The sequence below is a fragment of the Centruroides sculpturatus genome, unplaced genomic scaffold, assembly GCF_000671375.1.
Source record: "Centruroides sculpturatus isolate CEXI.00-Female unplaced genomic scaffold, Cexi_2.0 scaffold1298, whole genome shotgun sequence".
Classification (NCBI taxonomy): domain Eukaryota; kingdom Metazoa; phylum Arthropoda; class Arachnida; order Scorpiones; family Buthidae; genus Centruroides; species Centruroides sculpturatus.
In genome coordinates, this window is record NW_019385494.1 from 209,752 (window position 1) to 236,798 (window position 27,047).

The window sequence follows — 27,047 nt, forward strand, 5'->3', positions numbered from 1 at the left end:
TCAAAAATATCACAAAATAAAGTTTTCAAGTCTCAAAAATCTTCCAAGTTACATTTATTATTCATGAATATCAAATTTTACTCAGGAGATAAAAACTGGAAGATTTAATTCCAAAACTATGTATATATGTATCGTACATAATATATATTTACTCTTTTATATAAACAAAAGGTGAAGGCGATTTTTACTTCTTTTAATAATTTTGAACATTATATAAAAACCATAAACAGTTAACAAGTGGAGGTAAGACATGGTCGTTATAGATTTCAGTAATCTTGTTTGTATGGATAAGCCTTGATGCAAACCTTTATTGAGCAAAGGGGAAAAAGCATGCTTCTCAAATGATTCCAAAAAAATTGAAGTTAAAAAATTCCAAGTGACTTATGAGTAAGTTTACATTAGAATACATTATCAAAGACTACAGTTTGGTAGGAGAATTTCTTACTCATATTCGTGAGTTTGCCAATTCTTGTCTCAACAAGCAAGCTATGTTTCAAATCAATACAATTTTTACATAAAATAATTGTAAATCACAAGATTTATACAATTTGTCTATTTATTTGCTGTTAAAACTGTGCATTTTCTTCCTTTGAAAATTTGTTTTCAGAATTACTGTATTTTAAAAATAAATTTAAAGTATTTTGTATTTAGAAATGTAAAAATATCATGAATAATTTGATATTTTAAGCAATTAAATAGTTTAAAAATTATTAGTTATTACTAACTCCTGATATCACCTTGAATTGTTTTATGTGAACAATTGTCTTTCAATACCACTTTCTGATTTCTTATTGTTCATAACCTAAGTGTAGTTCCTCTTCACAGATAATAAAATAAGCAGATAGTAAACACAAAATTATAAGGTAAAAGTAGTAAAAATCAAACTATAAAATAATTCATTCAAAACAAAACAAACTTTATTTTTAACAATAATTCTGAAAACAAATTTTTAAATAAAGAAAATGCACATTCTTAGCAGAAAATAAATAGACAAAATGCATAAACCCATATGATTTGCAATTATTTTATGAAAACTTGAACTGATTTGAAAAAAGGTCAGTCATCAATACAATCTTGCAAATACAAGGCACACATCTATCAAACTATACAGTCTTCAATATGTTTACAAATCTTATTCGTAAGTTGTTTTGGATTTTTAAACTTCAATTTTCTTGAAAATGTTTGAGAAATATGCTTTTTTCCTTTGCTCAATAAAAATTTATTCCAAGGTTTATCCACACAAATAATATTACTGAAATTTGTAATGATTACATCATGATCTCCTCTTGTAAGACAAGATTAAAGCTTGTTTGAAGTGATCCTGTATGCTACAGATAATTTGTTAATTTTGATTAATCTCAATGTAAATAGAGATTTTTCTTGTTTACACAAACATTATTTAATCACAAAACATATATTGTCAGCTAACTACTACTCTTTGGATAAATCTGATTATATTTTACTATGGGGAATGAATCTGAACTATAATGCTTAACTAAGATATACTGCATAGGCTTTATCATTGAATTTCCCACAAGGTTTGTTAAATTCCAAAGAAAGGAAAAAAAAAATGAATAAAAAACTGAAACAATAAACTTATCCTTTAAAACAATACAGGAACTGTACCATTAGTTTATGCAATATAAAAATTTATACATTTTATTTAATTCATTTTCCTAACTTGCAGAATATAGATAAAATTAATTTCCTGTTAAAGTAAGCAGTGTGGCTAACAATTTTCCCCCAGAAAACGGAATGCAATCACACTGTTAACATGTAATATTAAAGAATCACCAAACAAAGAAAATATCTATCAGAAAATAAAAAATTAATAATGATTTGTACTTTTCCATTATCTATTAATTACATTTATAGATTTAAAATTGTTTAGTTTAGTGACAAATTTACATTTTCTTTCACACTGTAAACTTTTATATATTAACAATTTCAACAAAAGTGATATGTTTCTGAAAAATAACTTGTCTTACAATAAAATTTTAATGTAACAACTTTATCCATTAAACTTAAGATTTACAAATCTCATGCCAAACTTTCAAACAAACTGAATCCCTTTTTTTATCCTACAAAATATTAATAAAAATCAATATTCGTTGAGGGTATACAGGCACACTATAAGATTTTCATGAAATATCCTGACATAAAAATAGGTCCCAATCTAGTTTCAGTAGATAAAATTGCAAGTGACTTATCTCAGAAATTAAATCTAGACAAAAAGTGGAAAAAATCCACATATTTTGACATGTTAACTTACCCCTACCTCAGTTAACAAATATCATTCAAAAATACCCCCCTTTTCTTTCCAAATATATACACACACATGCACACATACAGTATATATATATAGTATATACATGCCTATGTATATATGTATGAATGCATGTATGTATCATTACGCACACATATGTATATATAATATATATATATATGTATATTTTTTTATATATACACATATATACATACAAACACACATTACATATGTATATATACATGCATGCACATACATACATTGTATATACAGTATACATATGAACAGGAGACAGTTTACAGGCAACATTCTGTACAGAAAACTATTTATAATTTCAATTATCACTTATTGTCTTATATCCAATTGTGGCACGATTAACATTGAAGCTAATGACATCAAAACGCGAAATACTACACTTTCATCTAAGCAACTAATCAAAACAAAATAAAGCAGAAAGTAATCTATATTTTGCATATTATTTTGTTTTTTGCTTCTGATGCATAATGTGTACAAATTACCAACAACTATTTTCTCTTTCCTTCACTCAGAAGAAGAAGAAAAAAAAAAAAAAAAAAAAAAAACAAAAACAGTACTATTTATAGGTAAATAAGCACCAAAATAAAGTGGATTTGACTGTATTATTTTGTAGAATGGTCGTTGAACGAGAAGAAAATTTATGTACAGTTATGGAACCCTTCAAAAAAATAACCAATTCAAGTATGATGACTTATCTACAGTCTTGTCCTGCTACATTTGTTTTTCTTTTTTTTCTGAATGCCACACATATGGACTCTTGTACCTAAACTTTGAAGAACAAAGTTATATCTTCTAGGTAATGTGGACTGTTATTTGAGAATAAATCACCATATATTAAATTAGATCAGTCAAATTCCTTTTGACTTTCTTCAAGTGTTTCTTCTTCAGTATCTTCCAATACATGAGATACCATCTGATTTTCCTTATTAGATTTTTCTAAACCTGCAAAAAATAATATAACTTAAATTTTAACTATCAAAAATGTACATAAAATTACCTTATATTTTTAAAATACAATTAATATTGTTTAAAATGATGTTTACAAACTTACCCATGGGCCTTAAGACAAGATAATTGAGAATGTCAGACAATGATATAACACCAATTACACATCCATCTTCATCTACAACAACTAAACGGTGCACCTTAAAAAATAAATAATTAAATTTTATAAAATTTCTATTTAACATAGTATAAATTTATTTTCACAAAATATTATTACCTCTGCTTTCACTATCCTTTCCATTACAGATTCTAGTGTATCATCAAGTGTACATTTCAGAACACCTTCAAACCACTAATAATTAAATTAGTAAATTAATAATATAAATATATTTCATTCTTTCTTATATATAAATATTAAATTTACTTAATGTAATTTTTATGGAAAAGTTGCAAATGTAGTCAAACTTTATATTTATTAATAAAAAAAATTGAATTAATTTAAAAAATTTTATTTATAAATGAACAAAGCTGTAACATTAAATTTAATTATTAATTTTGCATTTTTTAATTTAATTAAACAAATGATAATAATAAACATCCATAAACTTTCTCACACAAATAATTTCAAAAAGTATTAAGATTAATTTGAATTGAAGATGTTTTAATAACATTGTTTTAGTAAAGGATTTTAAAACTTAAAATTGTTTAATAATTTTCAGATGTTAAGACATTGAGTTTTAAGTAATAAATTTAAATAATTTTGAAGCAGCTTTTTAAATTATCAAAACATTTACCTCAATTTATTTATTTTTCAGAATATTTTTTAAAATATAAAAAAGTACATAAATTTACAATTGAAATTACCAAATACAGTAGGGTCTCTGTAATCAGACATATATAGGATCAGAAGATTGTCAAATTACTGGATTTTGTATGTATTGTACAGTAAAAATACACTTGGTTCATAGATTAGTTTGCAATAAACAATTAGCGGCTGACAATATGCATGTACAGTACATCAGTCTCTCTTTCACAAACAACAAGACGTAACACAAAAATTTCATGTGCGCTGTCCTTTGGAATGTCAGATTACTAAACAGGTCAGACTGATGAGTGACAGACTAAAGAGATTCTACCATATTTTGATCACCACATAAGAAAAATTTCACAAAATATTTTATATGATAAACTGTTATTTGGCAATTTAATTTTTCCATTATTGTTTGAAAGAGACCATTAGTTTATGATTTCAAAAGAAAAATCATCATCATTCAAAATTTATTTGAAAATTATATAGTTTCAATGTTAATACAAATTGAATATGTAATATTACAAGTAAAATATAAAAACTAACATTTCAGAGAAACAATTCATTTATAAAGAGTGAATACATTTACATAATAGTAAACAACTGTACTGAATAAAGTTGACCTGTCAAGAGTCTAATGTTTTAATTTTCACTTCATTGTGAAATAAAAGAAAGAAATTAATAGTAAACAATTAAAAATTGCAAATTTAGCCTTAATTACAATTTTTATAAAAATTCTGGCAAAAGCCAAGTTTACAATTTTTAACTGTTTACTGTATATGTAAATGTAAGCTGTAATTCATATGGTGGCAGTTTGGCAGAAGTGTAGCTGCAGGAGAATTAAAATCTCCTGAATCAAATAGTAGTTACAAAGAAGAATCTGTTAAAATAAGAGTTATGTTTAAGAATTTTTTTGTCAATGTGTGGAACTTTAATATTATAAGTTAAAAGGTTATATTTTAAAAAAGGTAAAAATTAAAACCCCTTAAAAACTTAAAAAATACCAGGAGAAAATCTCTTTCTCAGTCTTTACCAATTTTCCAGAAGACTTAATTAAAAACTATAGACTACAACTTTCTTCTAAAAGGAACCAGTTTTATTAATTTAATATTATCTCCAAATGCATTTCGTATTTGATCAAATTCATGTTTGCAAATCAAATATTGCTACAGATTGTGATGTTATACACACTGAGGAGGCCCTGTTATAGCCAGGGTAAAATGCATTTGGAGGTAATATTAAATTAATAAAGCTGGTTCCTTTTAGAAGAAACTTGTAGTTGATGGTTTTTAATTAAGTTTCTTGAAAAATCAGTAAAGACTGAGAAGGATATCTTCTCGTAGTTGTTTTTAAGAAGTTTTTAAGGTTTTTTTAACTTTTTTAAAAAAATAACCCGTTAACTTATAAAATATACCAATTCCATTGTTTTAAATTTTACAAATATTTTTAATATAACTTTTAGTCCTACAACTTTTATTACACAAGCAACCATTTTAAATTATCATTCATTAAGTATAAATTACAAATAAATTTGACACTAGAGGGAGGCATTAGGCACCATCTCATATTAAAATTATTAATTATATTTTTAATTAATTTAGATTAAACTGGACGAAAAGAATCAGCTTGAAGTGGGACACGAACCCACAACTCCTGCTTACCATGCAAACGCATTGCCAGTTATGCTACTCGGACCTCTGATGATGAAACCAACAACGATTATAGCTTAAGGTTAAATATACTGGAAGAGGAGATCAGACTGGAGATCCAGATAGCATAACTGGCAATGTGTCCACATGGTAAGCATGAGATGTGGGTTAATGTCCTGCTTCAGGCCAATTCTTTTCTTCCAGTTTAATCTAAATTATTTAATTAAAACTTATAATTATTAATTTTAATGCTAGATGGTACTTAACACCTCCCTCTAGTGTCAAATTCATTTGTAATTTATAATTATTATTTTCAAATTATAGCCTGATAATTCACGGCAGTTGTTGATGTATTACTGCAAAGCATTAAGTTTCTGTATAGATGTTTATATACATTCATTAAGTATTTATTATTGTCATTTTCTCAATTCTATTATTATAAGATATAGAACCTAAATTTTAAAAATCATGTAAAAAATTTTAAAATTTAATAATTAAATTATAGTAATGCAGGTATAATGCATGTAATGATATAAACAGCTTAATAAGTAGATTTAATCGTTGTAAATTTAAAAATCACAAACATTAAAATTGAATGAATATACAGTGAAACAATTAGTTAAGCATATTTCTAACAATTGTTAACATTGGTTACCTTATGAATATAATATAATTACTACTTAAGAGTATTATCATTTATTCCTATTTTGAGTATTGTCTTTTTATTTAAATAGTAAAGAGTGTACAAATAAAATACTGAACATAATTACTGATACATAATTACTTCAAATAATCTAAAATCTTTCATATAAGTTATTAACATTTTTTACATTCTGTTCTTATTTAACAGAATTCTTACTATAAAATAGATTAAAAACATTAATAAAACAGGCTGAGGAAAGAATCATCTGACAGTGACCAATGCTGAATACCTAGTGAGAAGGTTGGAATAACTGCTAGACAAGTGGCATTCAACTAGTGTCACAAAGTATTCTTTATCTGTATTAATTAATATAAAGATATTGCTATTGGCAAGAAATATCATTTCCCAACAAACAATATAACAACTTCTTAAAAACACATAGAATTCAATCATTTTAAAATAACAGATACACACAATGCTGAGAAGTGCTATAATGCTTATTCTATATATTATTAAAAGTATGAAAGGAGCAATACCACTACTGATAAAAGTGCAAGGAAGCTATAAGAAAAAATTACAAAATTGAAAATGCCACTATTAGCAAAAGATTAAAAAACATTGTATTAGACTAAATGCAAATATGTATATACTGACATTTACATATTTTCCAGTTTGAACATTTGTAACTTTCTAAAATGTGACCTGTATTTCATCTTGCATTAATAAATACATTTAGCTGTCAAGTGACTATTGCCTCATCCTGTATGATTAATTTTGTTCTTAAAAGAATAAAAATAAAATATAATTTAAATACTTTCTGCAACATTAATTTTTTGTTCAATTTTTAAATTCATTATCAACTGTTTAAGAAAAATTTAACAAACCTGATCTCTATGCTCCAAAGCTTTCTTTATACTAATATCTAAATTATTATATGTCTTTTCAGATGCCAGATTCTAAAAAAAATTAGGAAATAAAGATTTCAACAAACATATTACTTTTAATAAATCAAATTTATTAAATCTAAATATCAAGTAATTAATTTCATATTTACTTATAAATTAAACAAATATATAAAGAATAAAAGTAGACACTTACTTACTTATAAATTAAACAAATTTAATTATTTTTATCAATTTATAAAATATTTCTGTATTATCTTATCCTATACTGAGAGTATAATTAATGATGACAGTACAGTGTAAAATAATTTTTTTGCAAATGAATCTTTTTATAACAATAAATTTTCTTGTAAGAATGTTTAATGTTGATTTCAGGTTCTAATGTGTAGTCAAACATTTTGTAGTTCTGCTTCAATTATTAAAATAATTGCTGTCACTTCTTATTTCAGCATAACTGAAACCATATTCTAGTATTTCTTAAACAGAATACATTTTAAGAAAATATAAAATATCCAAACCATCTTTTCACAGGGCTGCTTCAAACATTCTGAATAAATTACCAATGTGTTTAATATAGCAACTACAGCATTATTTATATTTAATTCTGTTCTGTTCTTATGAGAAGGACAAAGTATCATAGATATTATAATAATATTAGAATATTTTAACAGTGAAATGTTAAACAATTGTTTAACATTTCACTGTTAAAATATTTACACTGTTTACCAAAACTACTGTATAGTATAAAGAACGTAAAAACAAATATGGATGAAAACATTAAGTTTCTCAATGTACCAACTTCAAAAAGAAATTCCAGAACAAATTTTTAATATTAATTATGACAGATAAATGTGGAAAAAAACAGAAAATAAGTTTAAATTCAAGCAAGCAAACTACCCAAGAAAGCAGCTAAAAATCTACATTTTCAACAATAAAATAAAACAATTTCTTTCCGAAATGTATGTTTAGCACACATACATTTTCTTTTTCATTCTTTACTTTCTTCTTTTGCACATACTCTATATTTATAAATTTTATTAAAAAATATCAAACATTGATGGATTTTTATATATTTGAATTAAAATGTTTTTTCAAATAAAATGTATTTTATAAATTAAATTTTTATAACATTCGTCTATACTTCAAAAACTATTCATCTCATGCAAATACAATTTATGATATTCTGTTCTACACAAAATGAAGCATTATTTTGTTTTGTTCACATTAAATAGTGTAAGGACCCTAAACTATGAATATGCATGAAAATATAAATGAGCGAGAGATATGATACAGTATAATGGCACCCAAGAAGGATGAAAGCCCTGGGAAAGCAGGTCTCGAGAGGTGGAGCTGCAGCTAGCAAGGAACAGTGGTGCCAAGCAGGTTGCAAACGTACTGGATGAATGATCTTCCTGCAAACGACAAGTAGAAATGAATTGGAGCATAGGACTCTCTTGGTAAATCTAGCAATTAGTCAGTTGGGCTACATGAGGGGTGGAGATTGTTGGGACATCACTGTTCATGCCTTAAAAGTTGCTTTTGTGCAGTTTGTTTATTTTCAGTACTACAAGAGTAAGTAATTGAGGAGTGAATAAACCTAAATTTTTTTGTCTCAATAATCAGTCCCATCAATTCAGAGTTCTCAGTATTTAACAATTTGCTTGTTCTTCTGAAATAACCATAGCCATTTCGCATTGGTTCCATACCAAGTTCAGGGACAAACTATCAACGGACCCGCTACTTTTGGTTGTGTAATGTCCATACCGTTAGGACGTTTCCAGGTCAAGAAAGAAAGAATGTTATAATAGTATTGTAAGCAGAATGCATCATATTTATAGTAATAAATGTACAAAACTACTGATTTAATAAAAAATAAAAATATCTGAAACAGAATCTTTGTATTCCATAAAACTTGGCATCATGGTTAACTTTCAAATTTATGGAACCATAAGCAGCAGTTATTTAAGAATTTAAAAGTTCAAATATCTTAAATTATGATAAATCTTATATTTTTATTATTATGCTATACTATTTATTAGTAAAGAGTACATTTTATGATATTTATTTAGAATGAGTGGCCATATACAAAGGAAAACACACCAGCAGCCTTGACAGATGAACACACCCCCTCTTATGATTAATTAATAATAAATAAGTGAGAAATAACTAATTACATCTTTCAATATTTTAAAATAGTGAATATAAAATCCAGATAAAGTCTTGATAATTCATCATAACAAAAAGTACAGTATGTCTGTGCTACCTATCCACCCTCCTTAAAATTAAGATATTTAGAAATTAGAGAAAAAAATTTATTTATAAATAAACTAAATATTTTGTTATAATCTACATTCTAAAGAAAACCTTAAGAAAATAAATTAAAAACTTACTATAACATCAAATTTGGCATAAATGTCAACAACTCTTCCTTTATCATCAATAACTGGTAAAGCAGATACTCTCCTCTCCACAAACTGATTAAGAGCCATAATAAGTGGCGTATTTGGTGTTGTCTGAAATATATGTTTCAGATTAAGTTTCAGGAAATGGGTATCTAATTCAAACTACATTTGATTAAATATAATTTTAATAAAAAATTTAATTAAATTCAAATATAATAATTTGAATATTTTTTGTGAGATCAATAAATTTTTTCAGATATCAGTTTAATGTTTCTAACAAATTCCAATTTATTTATTTTATAATTATACAATCATATTCATATTAGCCAAACACCATTTCATTCCAAATCAAAAATGATTTAAAACAATGTATAAAATTTAGAACTAATGAATATGCTTAATGTTTATTATAAATAATTTATCATCAAGTTTTTAATATTTTTCTTAATTATTCCACAAATTAGTATATTATATAAAACAAAATTTTTCAATTTAATGATAAAACATCAGTTTCTGAAAGTTATACAGAATAAATAGCAAATTAGAGATGAAAGTAGTCACAAAAAATATCCTTTCAAGTTTTAAGGCAAGGTTTGGGAAAAAATAATTTTAATATATATTAACTTCAAATGTTCATGTTTTTTTTAACTTATAAATAAAAATAATATTATAATTTACATATATCTGATTAATAATATTACTATTATTATTAATCAGATATATGTAAATTTTTATATTATTTAATTAAAAAATTATTATTTGAAACAGTCCACAAACTTTGAATTATATCTATTACTTTTATATAAACACATAATGTTTCACATGAGGTGCATCATTCAACAGTATATATCCACTTAAAGTTTTTAAGTGGATAATATACTATTTTATTAAGTTTTTTAAAATGTTATCCAATTACTGATGTAAAGAACTATTATAATAAAATATTTTTATTGTTTGAAAACAGGCTTAAAGCATTTTACACTTTGGTTTATAAACCAATATTAGCATTGTCAAGTTTATAACTTTAAAAAAAACTATTTAATACTGAAAATTAAACAAAAATGGATAAAATACACTTTGGAATAATGTGCCTCATATTACTACATTGTATTCACATTAAAATATACAATTGATTTTTCATTTAAATGTTTCTTGTTCATAAATTTTAACATAAAAATAATGTTTAATCCTTAAATGTAAAAATACATATGCTAAAACATTATTCTCTCCTATTAATAAATTATTCAAATATGATATTTTCATCACAAATATCTTCTATTTATTATTTGATATAATTTGCAAATAAATAACCTCTTTTAAACTATTTTTTCTTCTTTGGATTTTTAAAAGTAAAAACTTATAATTAAGTAAAAAAAAATCCACAAATTTTTATTTGACACATCTTTAAACAGATGACAACTGAATATTTAGTTATTTTGATATTATATATTATTGATTAAATTTTGTCAATACTTAAAGTTTCTTAATACTTTAGCAGCATTAAATTCAGAGTACTTACACACTATCAGTCAATATCTGTATGTACAAGTAAAAAAAATTAAATGTTACCATCCTTTTCTCATCTAAGAGAGAGTTGTGAATGGGTACAATGTTTATAAACTGAAATATCTGGTTTCAAAATTAAAAACAAATCTAATGCAAAAATAAATAGGAAAATAGGAAATTTATTATTGTATTTGAAAAAACAACAATAATCTATATATCTAAACTTAAAGCAAATTTTTTCTTTGCAAACTACAATTAGAATTTAGAATAAAATTAACTAACTATTTTATTATTATTAAATTCTCAATGCATTCTGAATCTACAACAACAAAATAATAATGGCATACATCATCATAAATGTAATCAGTAAGAAACTCCGATAGCATTAAATTTAAATCATAAAACTGAATTTTTAACTGAAAATCCATAACAATGGTGACTATTAAAAAAAATCTGCCAGGGTTTGTGCAACACTGTTTTCCGTTTTTTCAAGGTAATGAAAAGCCTGTACATTATCTTTTATTTTTGTAATTCTACAAGTCCTTTAACAATAAGCCTTTAAACCCTTTTTTAAAATATTTGATATGAATATACTTTATTACACATATGTAGATCATTATTACAATGAAAGGGTTATCACATATGCAAAACAATTAATGCCTTATATATTTTCTAAAATGCATTTTGACCTTAATGTAAATTTTTCTAAAAAATTATAAAAATTTACCAAAAAATTAATATCTCATCTAATTCATATTTTTCTTTTTCAAAACTATGCAATATTTTCTTTTTCTGATTCAATGTGTTGAAGAACTTTAATAATTCAGAAGGAAACAGCAAGTGTGAATGACTATTAGACAAAGATATGTTTGTCTTTATGCTAGAAAATTCTATGCTAAATCTCACAAAACTTAAAACCATTACTTAAAAAAAATGTTCTAGACCTGCCAAGAGATGTTACTGTTGTCTGTAAAGTTTCAAGTTTGTTCATAATATACAAGCATACTATAATGAGACAAACTTAAAGAACATATACAGTAGAGCCTCAATTATCCGACCCCCGATTAACCGACACATCGGTTAACCGACCGTCCTAGTCAGCAAATTTCAAATGTCCGCTAGTGATGTGGGGCTACAATATTTGGCTATGTCTTGGCTACTTTAATATTATTTTTACGTGTTTTCGCTGGCAACACTGGATTGACCATAAAAGGGAGCCAGTATTTAAACGAGGCTTAATTTTCTAATTTTTAACGATACAATAGCAACAATTATTATTTTAAAAAATTTTTGTTAGGCTTAACATCAATGAAAATTCAACGTGAAGTAGGTTAATAGCAATATACTAATATACTAATTACATGGGATATAATAATATACTACACTAATAATGGATTTTGTATACTTTTCGGTTATCCAACTTTTCAATTATCCGACCAACCCCAGTCCCCAATTGTGAAATCCGGAATTTTTGTCGACTATTTGTCGATTAATTGTCCTGTATTTGCTTAAAATCTAATTAAATTTTCCTTTAACTTAAAGTGGAACCTAACAAAAAAAAAAAACCTTTTTGTTTATGTTCGACATAAACATCCGTTCAATTCGAAACTAATCCCACATTCCAACGCCAAAGTTGATAGTTAGCATGGTCCCAGGAACAACTCTGACCCATCTGCATACCTTTTACCTCACAACAATCAATCACGTGACCATTCTCCCACGCCGAACTTATAAAAACCCCTTCCTTCCCCTTCTCGGGGGAGTCGTATCAGAGCAGGTGCCGAAAGAAGATAAATTTCAAATAGTGTCCTTTTTAACCGGTGAACATTCCTAAATCCAGGATTTAAATATTTAACCAGTGACCTTTCCTACATCAGTGAACTTTCCTAGCCAGTGAAATTTTCCTAATTCAAAGAGTAGCATGGATAACAGATCAAGAGGTATGGAACCAATTATTGTAAGCTCTCTCTCGGTCTCTCCGCGTTTTAGGGACGCGAACTAGACGTTGTATTACTTGGTTTAATAAATTGTTAATTTTCCTTATGTTATATCTGGCCTCCTCGTTTACTCGTATATCGCCTGTCGTCTCACCGATGCGCTCCTCCCTCCGCCACTCGACCCGTTACAACGGGAAAAAGAACCCTTCAACCACCCATCCTGACAGTGAAAAGGTTTAACAACCTGTTGCCGGATCGGGAGACTACCCTTCCCTTCCCGGCGGTTCACACAATTGAGTCAGATAATCGAGGCTCTACTGTATGCACTTACTCTATGGAGCCTACCAGATTATCACATACATGTTTTGGATTACTCATTACTTAAGAATGCAGCTCATCATTAAACAATGATTACATATGCATATTTATTTGTTTAAAAACTGTTGCACATTTCTCAACAAAAACATGAGTGAATACTAATTTTTCCATTACTTTCCATCAACACATTTTAATGATATATATTTACTATTTATATATTACATTGTGTATATACTAAACTAATTTTGCAATTAAAAACTTCTAATATTACTTTGATAAAATATAGATTACTCTAATGGATTTATAAAAATTTTGTTATTTTTCTCATAATATTAGTTTAAATAGTTAGTTTTAAAAGTTCTATTTTAAAGAATAATAGTTTTATAATAAAACTTTTAATGTTTCTCAGCTTGAGTTGTTAGAACAATAATAATAATAAAATAAGAACAACAACAAAAATAATTAATCTTACTCAGAGCTGTTCAGTTTATGGTTTCTTTACTTGGATGTTTTAATTATTATTTAAACTTAAATTTTTGCTGTTATATTTTTAATTAATAAACAAACTAATACTAATCAATTAAATTATTTTCTCTTTAAATAAAAAAAATTACTTACAGTTGCAATATTTTCATAGGTACCAATCCTGAGTTCTCTAAGTGTTTTAGACAGATAATTTGGATGTGGTAAATCATAGTACTGAAATAATAAAATAGTAATATTTTAATTTTAAATACAAAGCAATATAAATGTAGTTATAAAAATTATTTAAAGTATTTCAAGATCTTTCTAAAAGTAAAGTAAGAGAGAGGGCATTACAATATAAATTATATGTAATGCAATAGGCAAAAAATTTATACAAATAGAAAGCAGGTTGTTCAGAAAATTTTTTGTAATCAGCAATCTCTCTCTTCTTTTTTTAGTTAAAAGTTTCATACATCTGTAATTATTATTTTTTGAATTTTAATTAGCTAATAGTACTGTATTATTAAGCTAGTTTAGGGCTGTCCAACCTGTAATTACACAAGGGCCACATGCAGCCCAGTGCTGTAATGAATGCAGCTCAACATAAAATTGTAAACTTCCTAAAAACATTGAGAACTTTCCAGTAATACACATTGTTTATGTTTGATAATGCATAGTGGGTGGTATCGAACAAATTGAATAGTGAACAAATCGGATAACGAACACTTCACAGAACAAACATAAAAAGAAGCGATGAAAAATAATGAATACCGATTGATTTTCCCTTGTCTTTGGGTAACAATTTGAAACCTTTCAAAGCGCAGGAGAAGTCGGTATTGATGCTCAACCCAATACTAATCGGATAGTATTCCTCCAAATTTTGAAACTCCCTTGTAATTTCAGTCTTTTGTTTAATATTCCGACAAATATTGGGTTGTTTGGAAAGTAATTTTGTTTTTTATTACTAGAGGAATTAGATGTATTTTTACCAGCCAATTTCATTTTAAACCAAATTTTCATTATATACTTTGATAGCTGACATTTTAAGGCTTATTTGTAAAAAACTTTGTTTGATTCTGTACAATTGTTTTTTTTTTCAGTGTCCCATTAAATATGGAAAATCAAAAGCATCATTTCAGCATATTTTGCTCTTACCATATTACCAAAAAACCAATATGCTGTTCAAATAAGAAAAAAATTGTGGTATGTGTATGGAGAAGATGTGTTGAGAGAAAGACAGTACCAAAACTGGTTTACAAATTTTCATTCTTACAATTTCAGTATTGAAGATGCATCACGTTCTAGATGGCCAGTTGAAGCGAATGAAAACAAAATAAAGGTACTGATTGAAGCAAACTGCCAAATAACACGCGAAATCACTAAGAGATTAAATTTGTCAAATTGAACCATTTATGATTACTTATAACGAATTGTTTCGTTTCAAAGCTCGATATATGGGTTCCACATGTTCTTAAAGATAGTTGCTATCTTTGATGGGATTTTAAGAAAATTTTTTTTTGAGCTTTTGTCAGACAATTTAACAATTGATTCGAAAATGTGCTGCCATCAAGTAAACAAATTGAGTAATATCATCAAACAGAAAAGGCCAGAATTGAAGAACAAAAAAGGTGTAGTGTTTTACCAGATAATGCCAAATTTCACACAAGTTTGGTAACTGGTCAGAAACTGTTACAGCTTAGATGGGATGTGCTATCACACCAATCATATTTGCCATATCAGGCACCCTCAGATTATTACTTGTTCTGGTCTAAACAAAATTTTTTAAACTGTAAGACATTTACTTGAAATGACAATGTCAAAAATCACTTGGATCAGTTTTTTGTAAGCAAAGATCAAAACTTTTATGAACGTGGAATCATGCTACTACCAGAAACGATGGCAAATTAAAATGGTCGATATATAATTCAATAAAATATTTATTTATTATAAAAATAGTGTGTTCTTTTCCATGGATAAAAAAACAAAATTATTTTCCGAACAACCCAATAATTTTTTATTGTCTTCACAAGACTGTCAGGTGGATACTCATTAAGTTTTGCATTGGTTCTAATTTATGAAAGGTGAGAGTTTAACTGCCCCATCAGATATTCGTTAATATTTTAATACCAAATTTCGAATTTCATCTGGGCCTCGAATTTGCATAGCTTTTTGTGCACTAGTTGATTTCTGTTCTCTGAATTTTGTAAGTACTTTTCTGGACTTTTTATTTAAAAAAAAAACTGATAATATTATGGAGTCTAAAAAGAGGCATATCAAGAACTGTGCTCACCATAGAAACCAAGAGATAATAGCCAAGATACAAAGTGGACAGAAGATGTCTGTTGATGCTAGGACGTATGGCTTCAACAGGTCTACAGTAGGCAAAATCTTAGCTATGAAAGATATATCAAGAAGTCTCAAGAGGCTAAAGGAGTAATGAAAATCACTTCTGAGAAATAAAGAGCAGTGAAGAGCTCATAATGGAACCTGAAACTGATGTGACAACAGAAGAACTCCAAGAATACTTAAATAAAGAACACAAAGAAACTCAGCAAGATGTTTCTTTTGAAAAAGACGATGATGAAAGAGGACCAATATCGACATCTGCTACTAAAGATCTTTTGAAGAAGTGAGAGGATGTCAGAACAACGGTCATCCAAATGGCATCCAAACCAGGTTGAGGTTATAGGCTTGAGGATCTCTACAATGACAATGCTATTGATTACTTCTGAAAAATCCTGAAGAGAGAAGCAAGTAAAATTGGACACATTCTTTAACCTCCCACAAACAGAAAAACAACATAACTGATAATGCAAGACTGTATATATATATACACACTTTCTTACAATGTTTATTTACATTTTACATGTATATATATATATTTTTTTTTTTTTTTTTCTATGCAAAGCTTGAGAAACTGTAGAGAAATGTGTTTCAGTTTTTAGGGAGAACTCTTTTAATTTCAGGGGAAATTTCTGGTATATTTAGGGGTTTTCACGACAGAAGGTTGGCAACGTTGCAACGATGCAACGCGGCGGTCGAGTGCGAAAACAACTTTCAAAAAAAAAAAAATTGATTTTTCAGTTCAGCAAAACACAGATAAGAATGTCAAAAATATTGAAGAATCATCGATATTTCGTAATAATCGATTTATATCGCCCGTCACTACGACTTATGTTCCGTTCGCGCAGAAACACGTGACACGTTGATAAAGAGAGCAGCGGGGATCGAAAGGAGGGTAAGCTCACGTAAGTCGTCAATTTCCGATTCTAGCTGATCGGCGAGAGTAGAACACGTGTTTGTCGTGTCGCGTAACTTAACGAAATATTAAATCGGTATATACGTACTGTGTAGTTCCTCCAGTTCGATATTTTACTTATTCATGGACTTATCGTTATTCTGTTTATTTAGGAGATGATAAATCTAATTGGAAGGTCAAAACGCCCATTCAATACAGTGTTTAGAAGAATATGTGTGTTTATATATACACTGTGCAGTGGCGCACCCATGGGGTAGACCAAGGGGTTGGCGCCCCACAGTAAAAGGAAAAGAAACACTAGTAAATTTTTCAAAAACATTTTTCCTAATTAAAATTCATTTATTTATATTGTGTGGTGTGTTCTATTTCTATATTACTTATGAATTAGTGGCCGCATAAGGTGGGAATTTTATTCAGGTTCCATTAAAAACTTTTTTTTTATCTGTTCAACTCTGCTCTCCTGAGATTATATCTCGAGCGTGCCACCGTATATGTGTGTTTTTACTCTCTGCCTTGTGGGTGCTAAGAGGCGTTTTTAGCCAGCCCTTTACGGGATGACTAGGGATGGATTGCCACCTGAANATTTGTAAAATCTAAGTGACTCGTACAACATGGAATTCATATAAAACGGAATAATCAACAGTGTTATAGGGGGTCGACTTGTACATGATTCACGTGAATTAAAGACAATGTAAATAGACGATCCCCAATGACTGTAAAGAAATCTGCATTAAGACAAATCACTGTTTCTTATTAAAGCTTTCTTTTGGGGATTAAAATATAAATTATGCTCCCGAAAACATCTTCATACGGTTACACTCTGTACAAGTCGACCCCCCTATAACACTGGTTGTTTTTCCATTTTATACGAATTCCATGTTGTACGAGTCAATTAGATTTTACAAATACGTGAGCCGTTCACAGCCCGGCACACGTATTTGTAAAATCTAAGTGACTCGTACAACATGGAATTCATATAAAACGGAATAATCAACAGTGTTATAGGGGGTCGACTTGTACATGATTCACGTGAATTAAAGACAATGTAAATAGACGATCCCCAATGACTGTAAAGAAATCTGCATTAAGACAAATCACTGTTTCTTATTAAAGCTTTCTTTTGGGGATTAAAATATAAATTATGCTCCCGAAAACATCTTCATACGGTTACACTCTGTACAAGTCGACCCCCCTATAACACTGGTTGTTTTTCCATTTTATACGAATTCCATGTTGTACGAGTCAATTAGATTTTACAAATACGTGAGCCGTTCACAGCCCGGCACACGTATTTGTAAAATCTAAGTGACTCGTACAACATGGAATTCATATAAAACGGAATAATCAACAGTGTTTTAGGGGGGGGGTCGACTGTATATTCAGAAATCAATGAAGACAATTATTATAAAAAATTTAAGCTTTATGATAGCATAACATTAAATAAAGACTAGAAAGTTAATTGAACCTCATGCTAAATAATAATCTAATGTACTATTATGATGTAACTTGTTCTGTCTTACAATGTTAACCAAACATTTTATTCAAAAATTTCCAGCACTTTCAATAGTTTACAACTATTCTATTCAATTCCTACTATTCTATTCTATAACTATTCTTAACTGTTGATGATTTAACTGTCTTATGATGTTAAAACCAACATCATAAGACAGAATATGTTACATCATAACATTACACTAAATAAAGAGTTTAAATTTTAAATTGTTCAAATAAATCCTAAACATATTTATTAAAAAATTTCCTATTATTAATCTTTATGAAACTATTATAAATTTAATTACATATAAAATTTATTCGTATAAAAAAATATATATAAATATTAAAACAATTACTACTTACATAGAGAAATAAAAACCTGAGTATACGTTTGTGTGTTAAGATATACAACACATTTCCTGTATTTGGATTAATGACTGGAAGCCTATGGACTTTACTGTGGATAAGTGTCTTAATGGCTTCAAAAAGGCTGATAAATACAATTAAGTAAATTTAGAAAAATTCTAAATTAAAATATATTATTAATTCTGAAATTTAGCTAATTTGTTCAAACAAAATGTTTTAATTAAGAATTAAATTTTATCTGAACTATTACAAAAATCTACATAAAGAATGAATTAATAGTATATCTAAAAAATAAAATCAAGGGATATGAGGAAACAGTAAAATTTATAAAAATCCAACAATGAATTGCATAACTTTCCCAGCAAAAAAATTTAAAGTAGTGGTAGTGCCATTTGTTATATGTTAAAAACATTTTATATGATTAATTATTATAAAATGGCACAAAGCTTAATTTTGAAACTAGAGATGAGTTTTATAAAAAAAAAAAAAAAGTAAATACTAATAATAAGTAAAATCTTCATTAAATCTGATCCTACTCAAGATATGATACATGACTATTTCCCCCACCTCTTGACTTTTATACCACCATAATTTAATAGCATCAATCTCCTAATAAAGAAACCTCCTTGTATAATTTCAGAAAGTTTTGACAAAAGACACTGGAGTTATTAAGCTTCAAAATGGTTAAACAAATTTCTGCTTCCACACATACACTATCATACATACATGTGGGGGGAATCCAGATTTATTTGCATTTCTTGACATATCAAGAAATGCAAGTAAATTCCAGTCCAAAAATGTAAAAATGTTGCAGGGAGTAATTTTTTGACCAACTGCCAAACTTTCTCTATATTACATAAAACAACCAAGAAAATAATATAATTTGATTCATTTGATATCTGCATGATAGAAAATTCAATATATTTAAACACAAACAAAGTTATCTGATTATGCTAAATCACAAAATAAATAAATACCTTGCATCAGGTTCAATGCTGACTAGAGATCTTGCTTTTTCTTTTAGTACATCTGAAAATTCATAACAAAACTTTATTCTTCTTTTCATTAATATCAATTTTTTATATATGATAAACACTAAACAAGGTTTGAATAATAATTCATGTAAAAAAACTCAATGAAATAAATAATTATTATATTGTTTACTTAGTAATTAATAAAATAATTTGATTGAAAAAGTTAAACAAGTGATTAAAATAGATCATCTTCCTTAGGAATAGTCAAAACATTAATTTCTGTATTGTAAATTAGAAATATTACTTTAAAAGTATGCCATTTTAATCATCATAAATTATTAATTACAAACAATTGCATTTTGTTTGATATTAAAAATTAATCTAATAAATAAATATAAATTTTATAAATTTATTAAGCAAGTATAAACTTATTGATATAGTTCTCATGACTCATTTTTTACTCATATTTGGCATTTTGTACAGGAAAAAAATTCACATGTAGTATATTAAGATTGTTATAATCCTAATATACTACATGTTTTCATTAAAAATATTTTATTAGTAATTATTATTATATCATATTAAATTAATTCTTCCAATTAATCAAATACATCTAACAGGAAAATTTTATTGAAAAGATTTTAATATTTTATTCAATGAAAAATAAATTACACATACTACAAATTCATATTGTCATTTAATATATATNAAAAGATTTTAATATTTTATTCAATGAAAAATAAATTACACATACTACAAATTCATATTGTCATTTAATATATATTAAGAGAACATAAACTGATATAAGAGAAATCAAAGATGATGTCAATTACTAATATTGTACTACTACTAATAATTTATCAAGGATGCAGAATATTTTCAAGACACAAAATTTTATCAGAATATAGATTTTACATACAAAATTGTTGCACGTTAGTAGAAAAACATATTATGAAGGAGTTAATAATTAATATGTGGTTTGAAATATTTTAATTAAAATATGCAATTCTTTAAATAGACACATAATATAATTTGCCACACAACACTAAAAATGATAAATTAATTTAAGTTTTTTTTAGATTAAAAGAATGCTTTAAGTATACATCATCACAAGATAGCATACATGATCATAAACTTAATGTAATATGTTGATTAATGCAGGCCTCAGAGTGCCATTTTCCCTCCAAAAAAGTGGGAAAAGTGAGTTGAAATACAGAAACAGTGAGTAAAAAGTGAGTGTAATAGTGACAAAACTAAGCAAAAGCATGGAAGGAAAACTCAGCAAAATAGCAGTAAAAGTTTTTTTTTCTCTTTTTATTCTGTTATGGTTAAATACATTTTAAAAATTTCTGTATATATAATAGCCACTTATATCGTGTTATATCGTGAATTTGGATATTTTTTTTTTGGGGGGTCCTCCAAATTTTAAAATACCAACTGCCATTGAATTTCTATTTGCAACAAAATACAGTATTCATATTTCTATCATTATCCTTAAAACTACCACTGAAGGTGAAACAATAAATTCGTCAAGATCTATATATGCAAAACAGATAGATATATCAATTGTCATTTGTTTCGTTTTGATATTAAAAATTGTTTATTTATTAGTTTTAAGTACCATCTCCTTATTTACAAGTTTCTGTCAATTTGAAATTTTACACCTTTATGAAAATTGAAGGTATTGCATCAATTCACATAAAGGTGTGAAATTTCGAATTCACTGCATAATGTGTAAGAAAGATTTCTTTAATTCTGAACAGAAAGTTTTTATACAGAACTAACTTTATTTTGTTTTTTAGAGAATTTTTACTCTCTGTAATTTTAAAAGGTTTGATGGTTCTATTAATAAGCGATTTATTTTCACAATAAATCGCTTATTAAATACTGTATAATAAAATCGCAAGTGATATTTCATTTTTATATCGATAGTATTTGTCTTTATATGTCATTGTTAAAGAAATAATGCTATATGTGCGTTGGTGGTATCAATGTTTATGTAAATGTCAATTAATACAATATAACCAAGAATAAAGTTCAGTATTAAAAACTAAGCTGATTGCATAGCATGTATAATCTGTTTAGTATAAGCTCAGAATTTTTACTACTCAGTTATATTACTACTCAGTTATATCGTACTTTTTTCTGTCTCCCGACAAGCGTGATATAACAAGAAGCTACTGTATTTCCAGTAAACTATAAATACTTATAATACTTACTACCCAGAATAATTATACTTGTAGTCAATTTATACATACATTTAGGAATATATAGACGTAATTAAATGTTAACAACATGCTATGAAATCATTAAAATAACTTTATTCTATTTAACTCAAGTTTATGAAATTATTTAAAGATATATAAAGTAAAAAATATTCTTGTAAATGACAACTCCATAACCCAATTGTTAATTAAAACCAAATGATTTGCCAAATTATTGGGCTATAACAAAAATAATTAAATGGTCAAAAATGAAATAATTTGTCTAGAAGTAGGAGGTTATGCCACTGTCTCATGTTAATTTTAATAATTATAATATATTTTAAATTTAGAAGCGGCAGCAGTGTTGTCAGCTTGAGAGATTAATCCCTTGGCATAGCGTGTTTTTTCTCTACAAAGATTTTCTTAGAAAACAGCCAAAAACATAGGAATGCTTAAAATACTTATTTTTAATTGCCATAGATAGAAATGCAACTTTGAAGAACTAGATTTTGGTTAATAATGACAATATGGCATGTGTACATAACTTTAATTGATATTGACTCAATTTTGGCTTCTGAATTTGTAACGAGAGGTATTTTTTAAGTGCATGAAAGACCTACATACATGAAAGGAATTTGTATCCTATAACCTAACAACATTAAGCAAAAGTTGCGATTTTGAGTCCTGCTCAGGTCCGAGTATTTTCTTCCAGAAAATTCTAGTCTGATAGTTCGATAATTTCGCAGATCATTTGGTTTTAAAATTATTTTTGATTGGTCCCACATCTTAATTGAGCACGTGGAAATGATCAAAAAAGTGAGAAAAATGACCTGAAAGGTGAGAAAAGTGAGGATACTTCAAAAAAGTGAGTACAAGTGAGAAAAGTGAGTGACTCCAAGGCCTGATTAATGGTAATAAAATTAGAATCAAATGTGACAGGCATCATTACTAATACCACAAGGTACCTAATTAGAATTTTTAACACAAGGTTCTAATTAGCAGATTTTTTAGCATTCAAACATGTAAAATTTCTTTACAATGTTGGTCATGCATATTAATTCAAGCTGACATGAAATTTTACCCATTAAATAGTATTGAAAAGAGTTTTGAAATAAAAACAATTTTATTAATTTTAAATTTTCACTGGATGATGAAATTTTCTTTAAAAAATAAAAAGATGTAGTCATTTCAAAAAAAAAAAAAATTTCTTTTTTGTTTCCTTTTAACACTTTCAGGACCGATCCTTTAGGTGTCATATTTCTGTGGACAGACCTTTGTTGACCTTTTTAAAAATACTGCCTGTTTGAAAATGAACAACTTTAATATAGGCTAGTCATAAAAACCATATTTTTTTTTTCAATTTAATTTGATATATAATAAGTAAGAATTTGTTAATATAGATTTGATTTTCATAATTTAAATATGTATACAAATGCAAAAACCAATATTTTTTGCCTTTATTTATAATTGCACCATTTGAAAAATGCATCTTCAATTCTAATTGGGTAATGGTTTGTTTTAATTCTGTTTATTGTTTTCTGTCCTTTGACAAAAATATGATGATGATGTGTGCAATGAACATTTAGTTTTTGTTTCATTTATGACATTCCAAAAAATGTGCAAATTTCTACACATTAAAAAGTGCATTAATCCACAATAATTTGATGTTTATACTTATTTACTTAAGTGTATTTATATTTTAAGAGAACTAAACATTAAATTATTTAATAATAATAGTAATAACTTTAAACGGAAAAAAAATGACAAAAAAAATTTGATAAAAGTTAAAAAAATTTTGATATTGATTTCAAATTTTGAGTACCTCTTGACAAAATTTTAATGAGCTTGAAGTATATTTCTTACAAAAGGATGATGGTCATAGGAAATACAAGCAGACATGTTTAGACCAAAGGTTACAAGAAAGTTATGGGATAGTGCTGGGTCAAGATCATTCCTTTATCTCATATAATTGCTGCCCAGAAAGTTTTAGTGTTATTTTGGTAAAAATCAAAACTATGGTTCAGTAACTGAGACCAACTTATCCCTACTGCATGCACATAGCTGTTTAAGTAGGAAGCAATGTAATAAATATCTGAAGTGATAAACAAAGTATCAAAATAGCACTCTCTCTCATCATCCCTCACTATCAGAAATCTGCTATATACTACACAAATTCCCCCATGTTCATAAATAATTGGAACCAAGTAATCTTAATTTAACATTGAATTCCATTTTCAATGTTAAATTTATAATTCCTTCCAAAACTTTACAATATTACTACTGTTTTAAAAAAATTTCAAAAAAAAATGAATGGCTTTATTAAATAAATATACTGTATATTGGTTTATAGTGCACAAAAGTCATTTTATTTAACTCAAAAGAAAAGGAAAAAAAAACAGTAACACAATTTATGACAGATCCCATACAAATAAGTAAGTGCGGTGATCTTTTAGTGTTGCACCTGCTTGAGCATCCAATTCACATGGGTTACATACTACTGTAAACTGGAGATGGTATCTCCAATTTCTCAAAAGTTGATATTTTGGTGTATAAATTTCTGATCATGAATAATCAAATTCTCAAACATTGAAGTCCACAAAGATCAATAGTGTATAGAGTTGGGGACACATCACTCAAATGCACACCAGACACTACAGCCAACACTGCCTCACTATGACAAATGCCTCACACAATGTCTGTGCACATCTAATATTCTTATTTTTAACTTATTTAAATATTGTGCATTCTAATTTCACTTTTAAAATATAGGATTTCCCTGAATTTTGGCAAATTTCTCCAATTAATATCTATAGACTTAGCCAAGATGCTACTCCATTTTATTGTAATGTTTTTGCAGCTATTGCTATTATTACTACTTTTCTACCACAAATTTTCCCAAGATTGCTTTAATTTCCACCAAACTTCCTTTGTGCAGTCAAACATATTTTGCACCCTGATATTTATAAAGATTTTAAAACTTTACAAAAATATTACCTCTCCATGTCTCAATTTTATGTTCTTCTAATTCATCCATATGTACCTAAAAATCAAATTCACTTTTAAACATTCATATGATTACTATATAAAATACAAATTTTAATGATGCCAAACAAAATTTAATCAAAAGGAAAACTTACCAATGGAGATTTATAATATGTTCTTAAAATATTGATGAAATCTGTTATGGTTAGCATTCCTATTAAATATAACAATAAATTTTTTATTAAAAATTTAAACTTTCTAAAATTCTATCAACTACTATTCATATACTCTGAAAAATATGAAAAGAATACTTATATTATGGAATTAAAAAACATATATACAAGGATATCAGATAATAAATATCAAGAAATTAAACTGAAGGAGTTTGAAACTACATTTATACTTAATGACTATCCTAAATTGAAATTAAATACATGGCATAAACAATACTGGAAAAACAGATATAATACAAAATAGACAAAAAATATAAAACCTTCTTCTACATAAAAAAGATTTTCAAGAGTTGTAATAAGATCCTTAAAAAAGATAATATGAGTTTAGCCTCATATTTCACCAACAAAATATCACACATTTATAATAACATTAATAAACAACATAACAATAAAATAAACAATCTTAAAAATGTAGGAACAGTTTATAGAGTGGAATGTAACTGTTATAATTTGAAAACTTATATTGGTGAAACAGGCCATTTATTAGAAACAAGAATAAAAAAACATGAAGCTGTAGTTTGACTTAGATATAACACTTCCCCATGGTATAATCACATATTAAATAATAATTGTCAAATCAATAGAAATAAAATAAAAGTTTCATAGTTTTAAGCAATATTGTTTTGAACATTCAATTTTTTAGGTAATCTTTTCCTTTCTTAATGACCATAAGTCATTAATTGTTGTTAAATTTTTGTTTCTGAAACAATAAATCTTGAGATATAAGCTATATTTGTTTCAAATTTACTTATGTTTGAATTATTAATAAATTACTTTAAAATTTTGCATATTGTAAAATGATGGATGGAAGCCAAGATTTAAAATCATCTGTTGTCTAAGCTGCAATTTTTTACAATTGAGATGTGCTTCAGATATATCCTTCTTTAAAGTAATCTTTTACTCATAATATAACAGTATGTGCTTAAATATTGCTCTTTTTTCTGTATCTGAAATAGCAGTATGATTATCTAATAAAATAATAGTTATAAAGACTATTTTTACAAACTGTGGCTAAAAATGTATTTATAATCACATTAAGATATGGCTTATGGGTGTTAAAAAAACAGAATCAACACTAATGCAATTTAATGATGCTAGTTAATGTCATAAAATGTGATTTCATATAGCATTGTATATATGAGACTAACAAAAATTTTAACTTTAGACTTTACAGAAATATGAGGTTAGAATTATTGACTTATATAGTCCCAAGCTAGAACCAACTATTCTGAGTGATTTAAAAGGTGTAACTTTGTAGAGAATGACTTTTTGTGGGTCTGATTATAGTTTACACAGCAATGACAATACCATTACAAACAGTATATGAGAGTAGAAACAATGTTGTATACCTTTACTTATGCTCTGCCATTTACATCAGTGATACTTAAAGCATCAACTATTGGAAACAGAATGTGGTATAGTTTTCATTTATTCTGAATTTTTAGTACATTAATCTCTGTGCTAAATAACTTAAATTCTACAAACAACAGTTTTAGATGAAAATATTTGAAAAAAATAGAATTAAGTTGTGCACAACCCGTTATTAACAGCACTATTTCATTTGTTTCCCACTCTAAATTAATTAAAGTTTGCATTTACATTTACTTTGTAAATTAACACTAGTTTGTGAGCAATATTTTGTAGGCTTAAAAAATTGA

At 26.9% G+C, this 27,047-nt stretch overlaps 1 protein-coding gene across 1 annotated transcript; it reads right to left on the reverse strand.

The window, feature by feature from the left end:
- Positions 1-1,960: 1,960 nt before the first annotated feature.
- Positions 1,961-25,435, reverse strand: LOC111639501 (5'-AMP-activated protein kinase subunit gamma-1-like). The gene is made up of 10 exons (XM_023385394.1): positions 25,312-25,435; positions 25,169-25,214; positions 19,974-20,025; positions 18,994-19,120; positions 14,031-14,111; positions 9,640-9,762; positions 7,232-7,303; positions 3,525-3,599; positions 3,354-3,447; positions 1,961-3,244 (listed from the first exon to the last, which is right to left on the reverse strand). Exons 1-10 carry the CDS (start codon positions 25,366-25,368, stop codon positions 3,147-3,149), a joined length of 825 nt encoding a protein of 274 aa, XP_023241162.1. The 5' UTR covers positions 25,369-25,435; the 3' UTR covers positions 1,961-3,146.
- Positions 25,436-27,047: the final 1,612 nt, after the last annotated feature.

Excerpts from the sequence above, each read along its gene's own strand:
- LOC111639501 (XM_023385394.1), bottom strand. The coding sequence starts at position 25,368 with ATGCTAACCATAACAGATTTCATCAATATTTTAAGAACATATTATAAA. Across the intron at positions 20,026-25,168 it reads TAAAATTGAGACATGGAGAG|ATGTACTAAAAGAAAAAGCA; the intron begins GTAATATTTTTG and ends ATGAATTTTCAG. Across the intron at positions 3,245-3,353 it reads TCTTGTCTTAAGGCCCATGG|GTTTAGAAAAATCTAATAAG; the intron begins GTAAGTTTGTAA and ends TATTTTTTGCAG.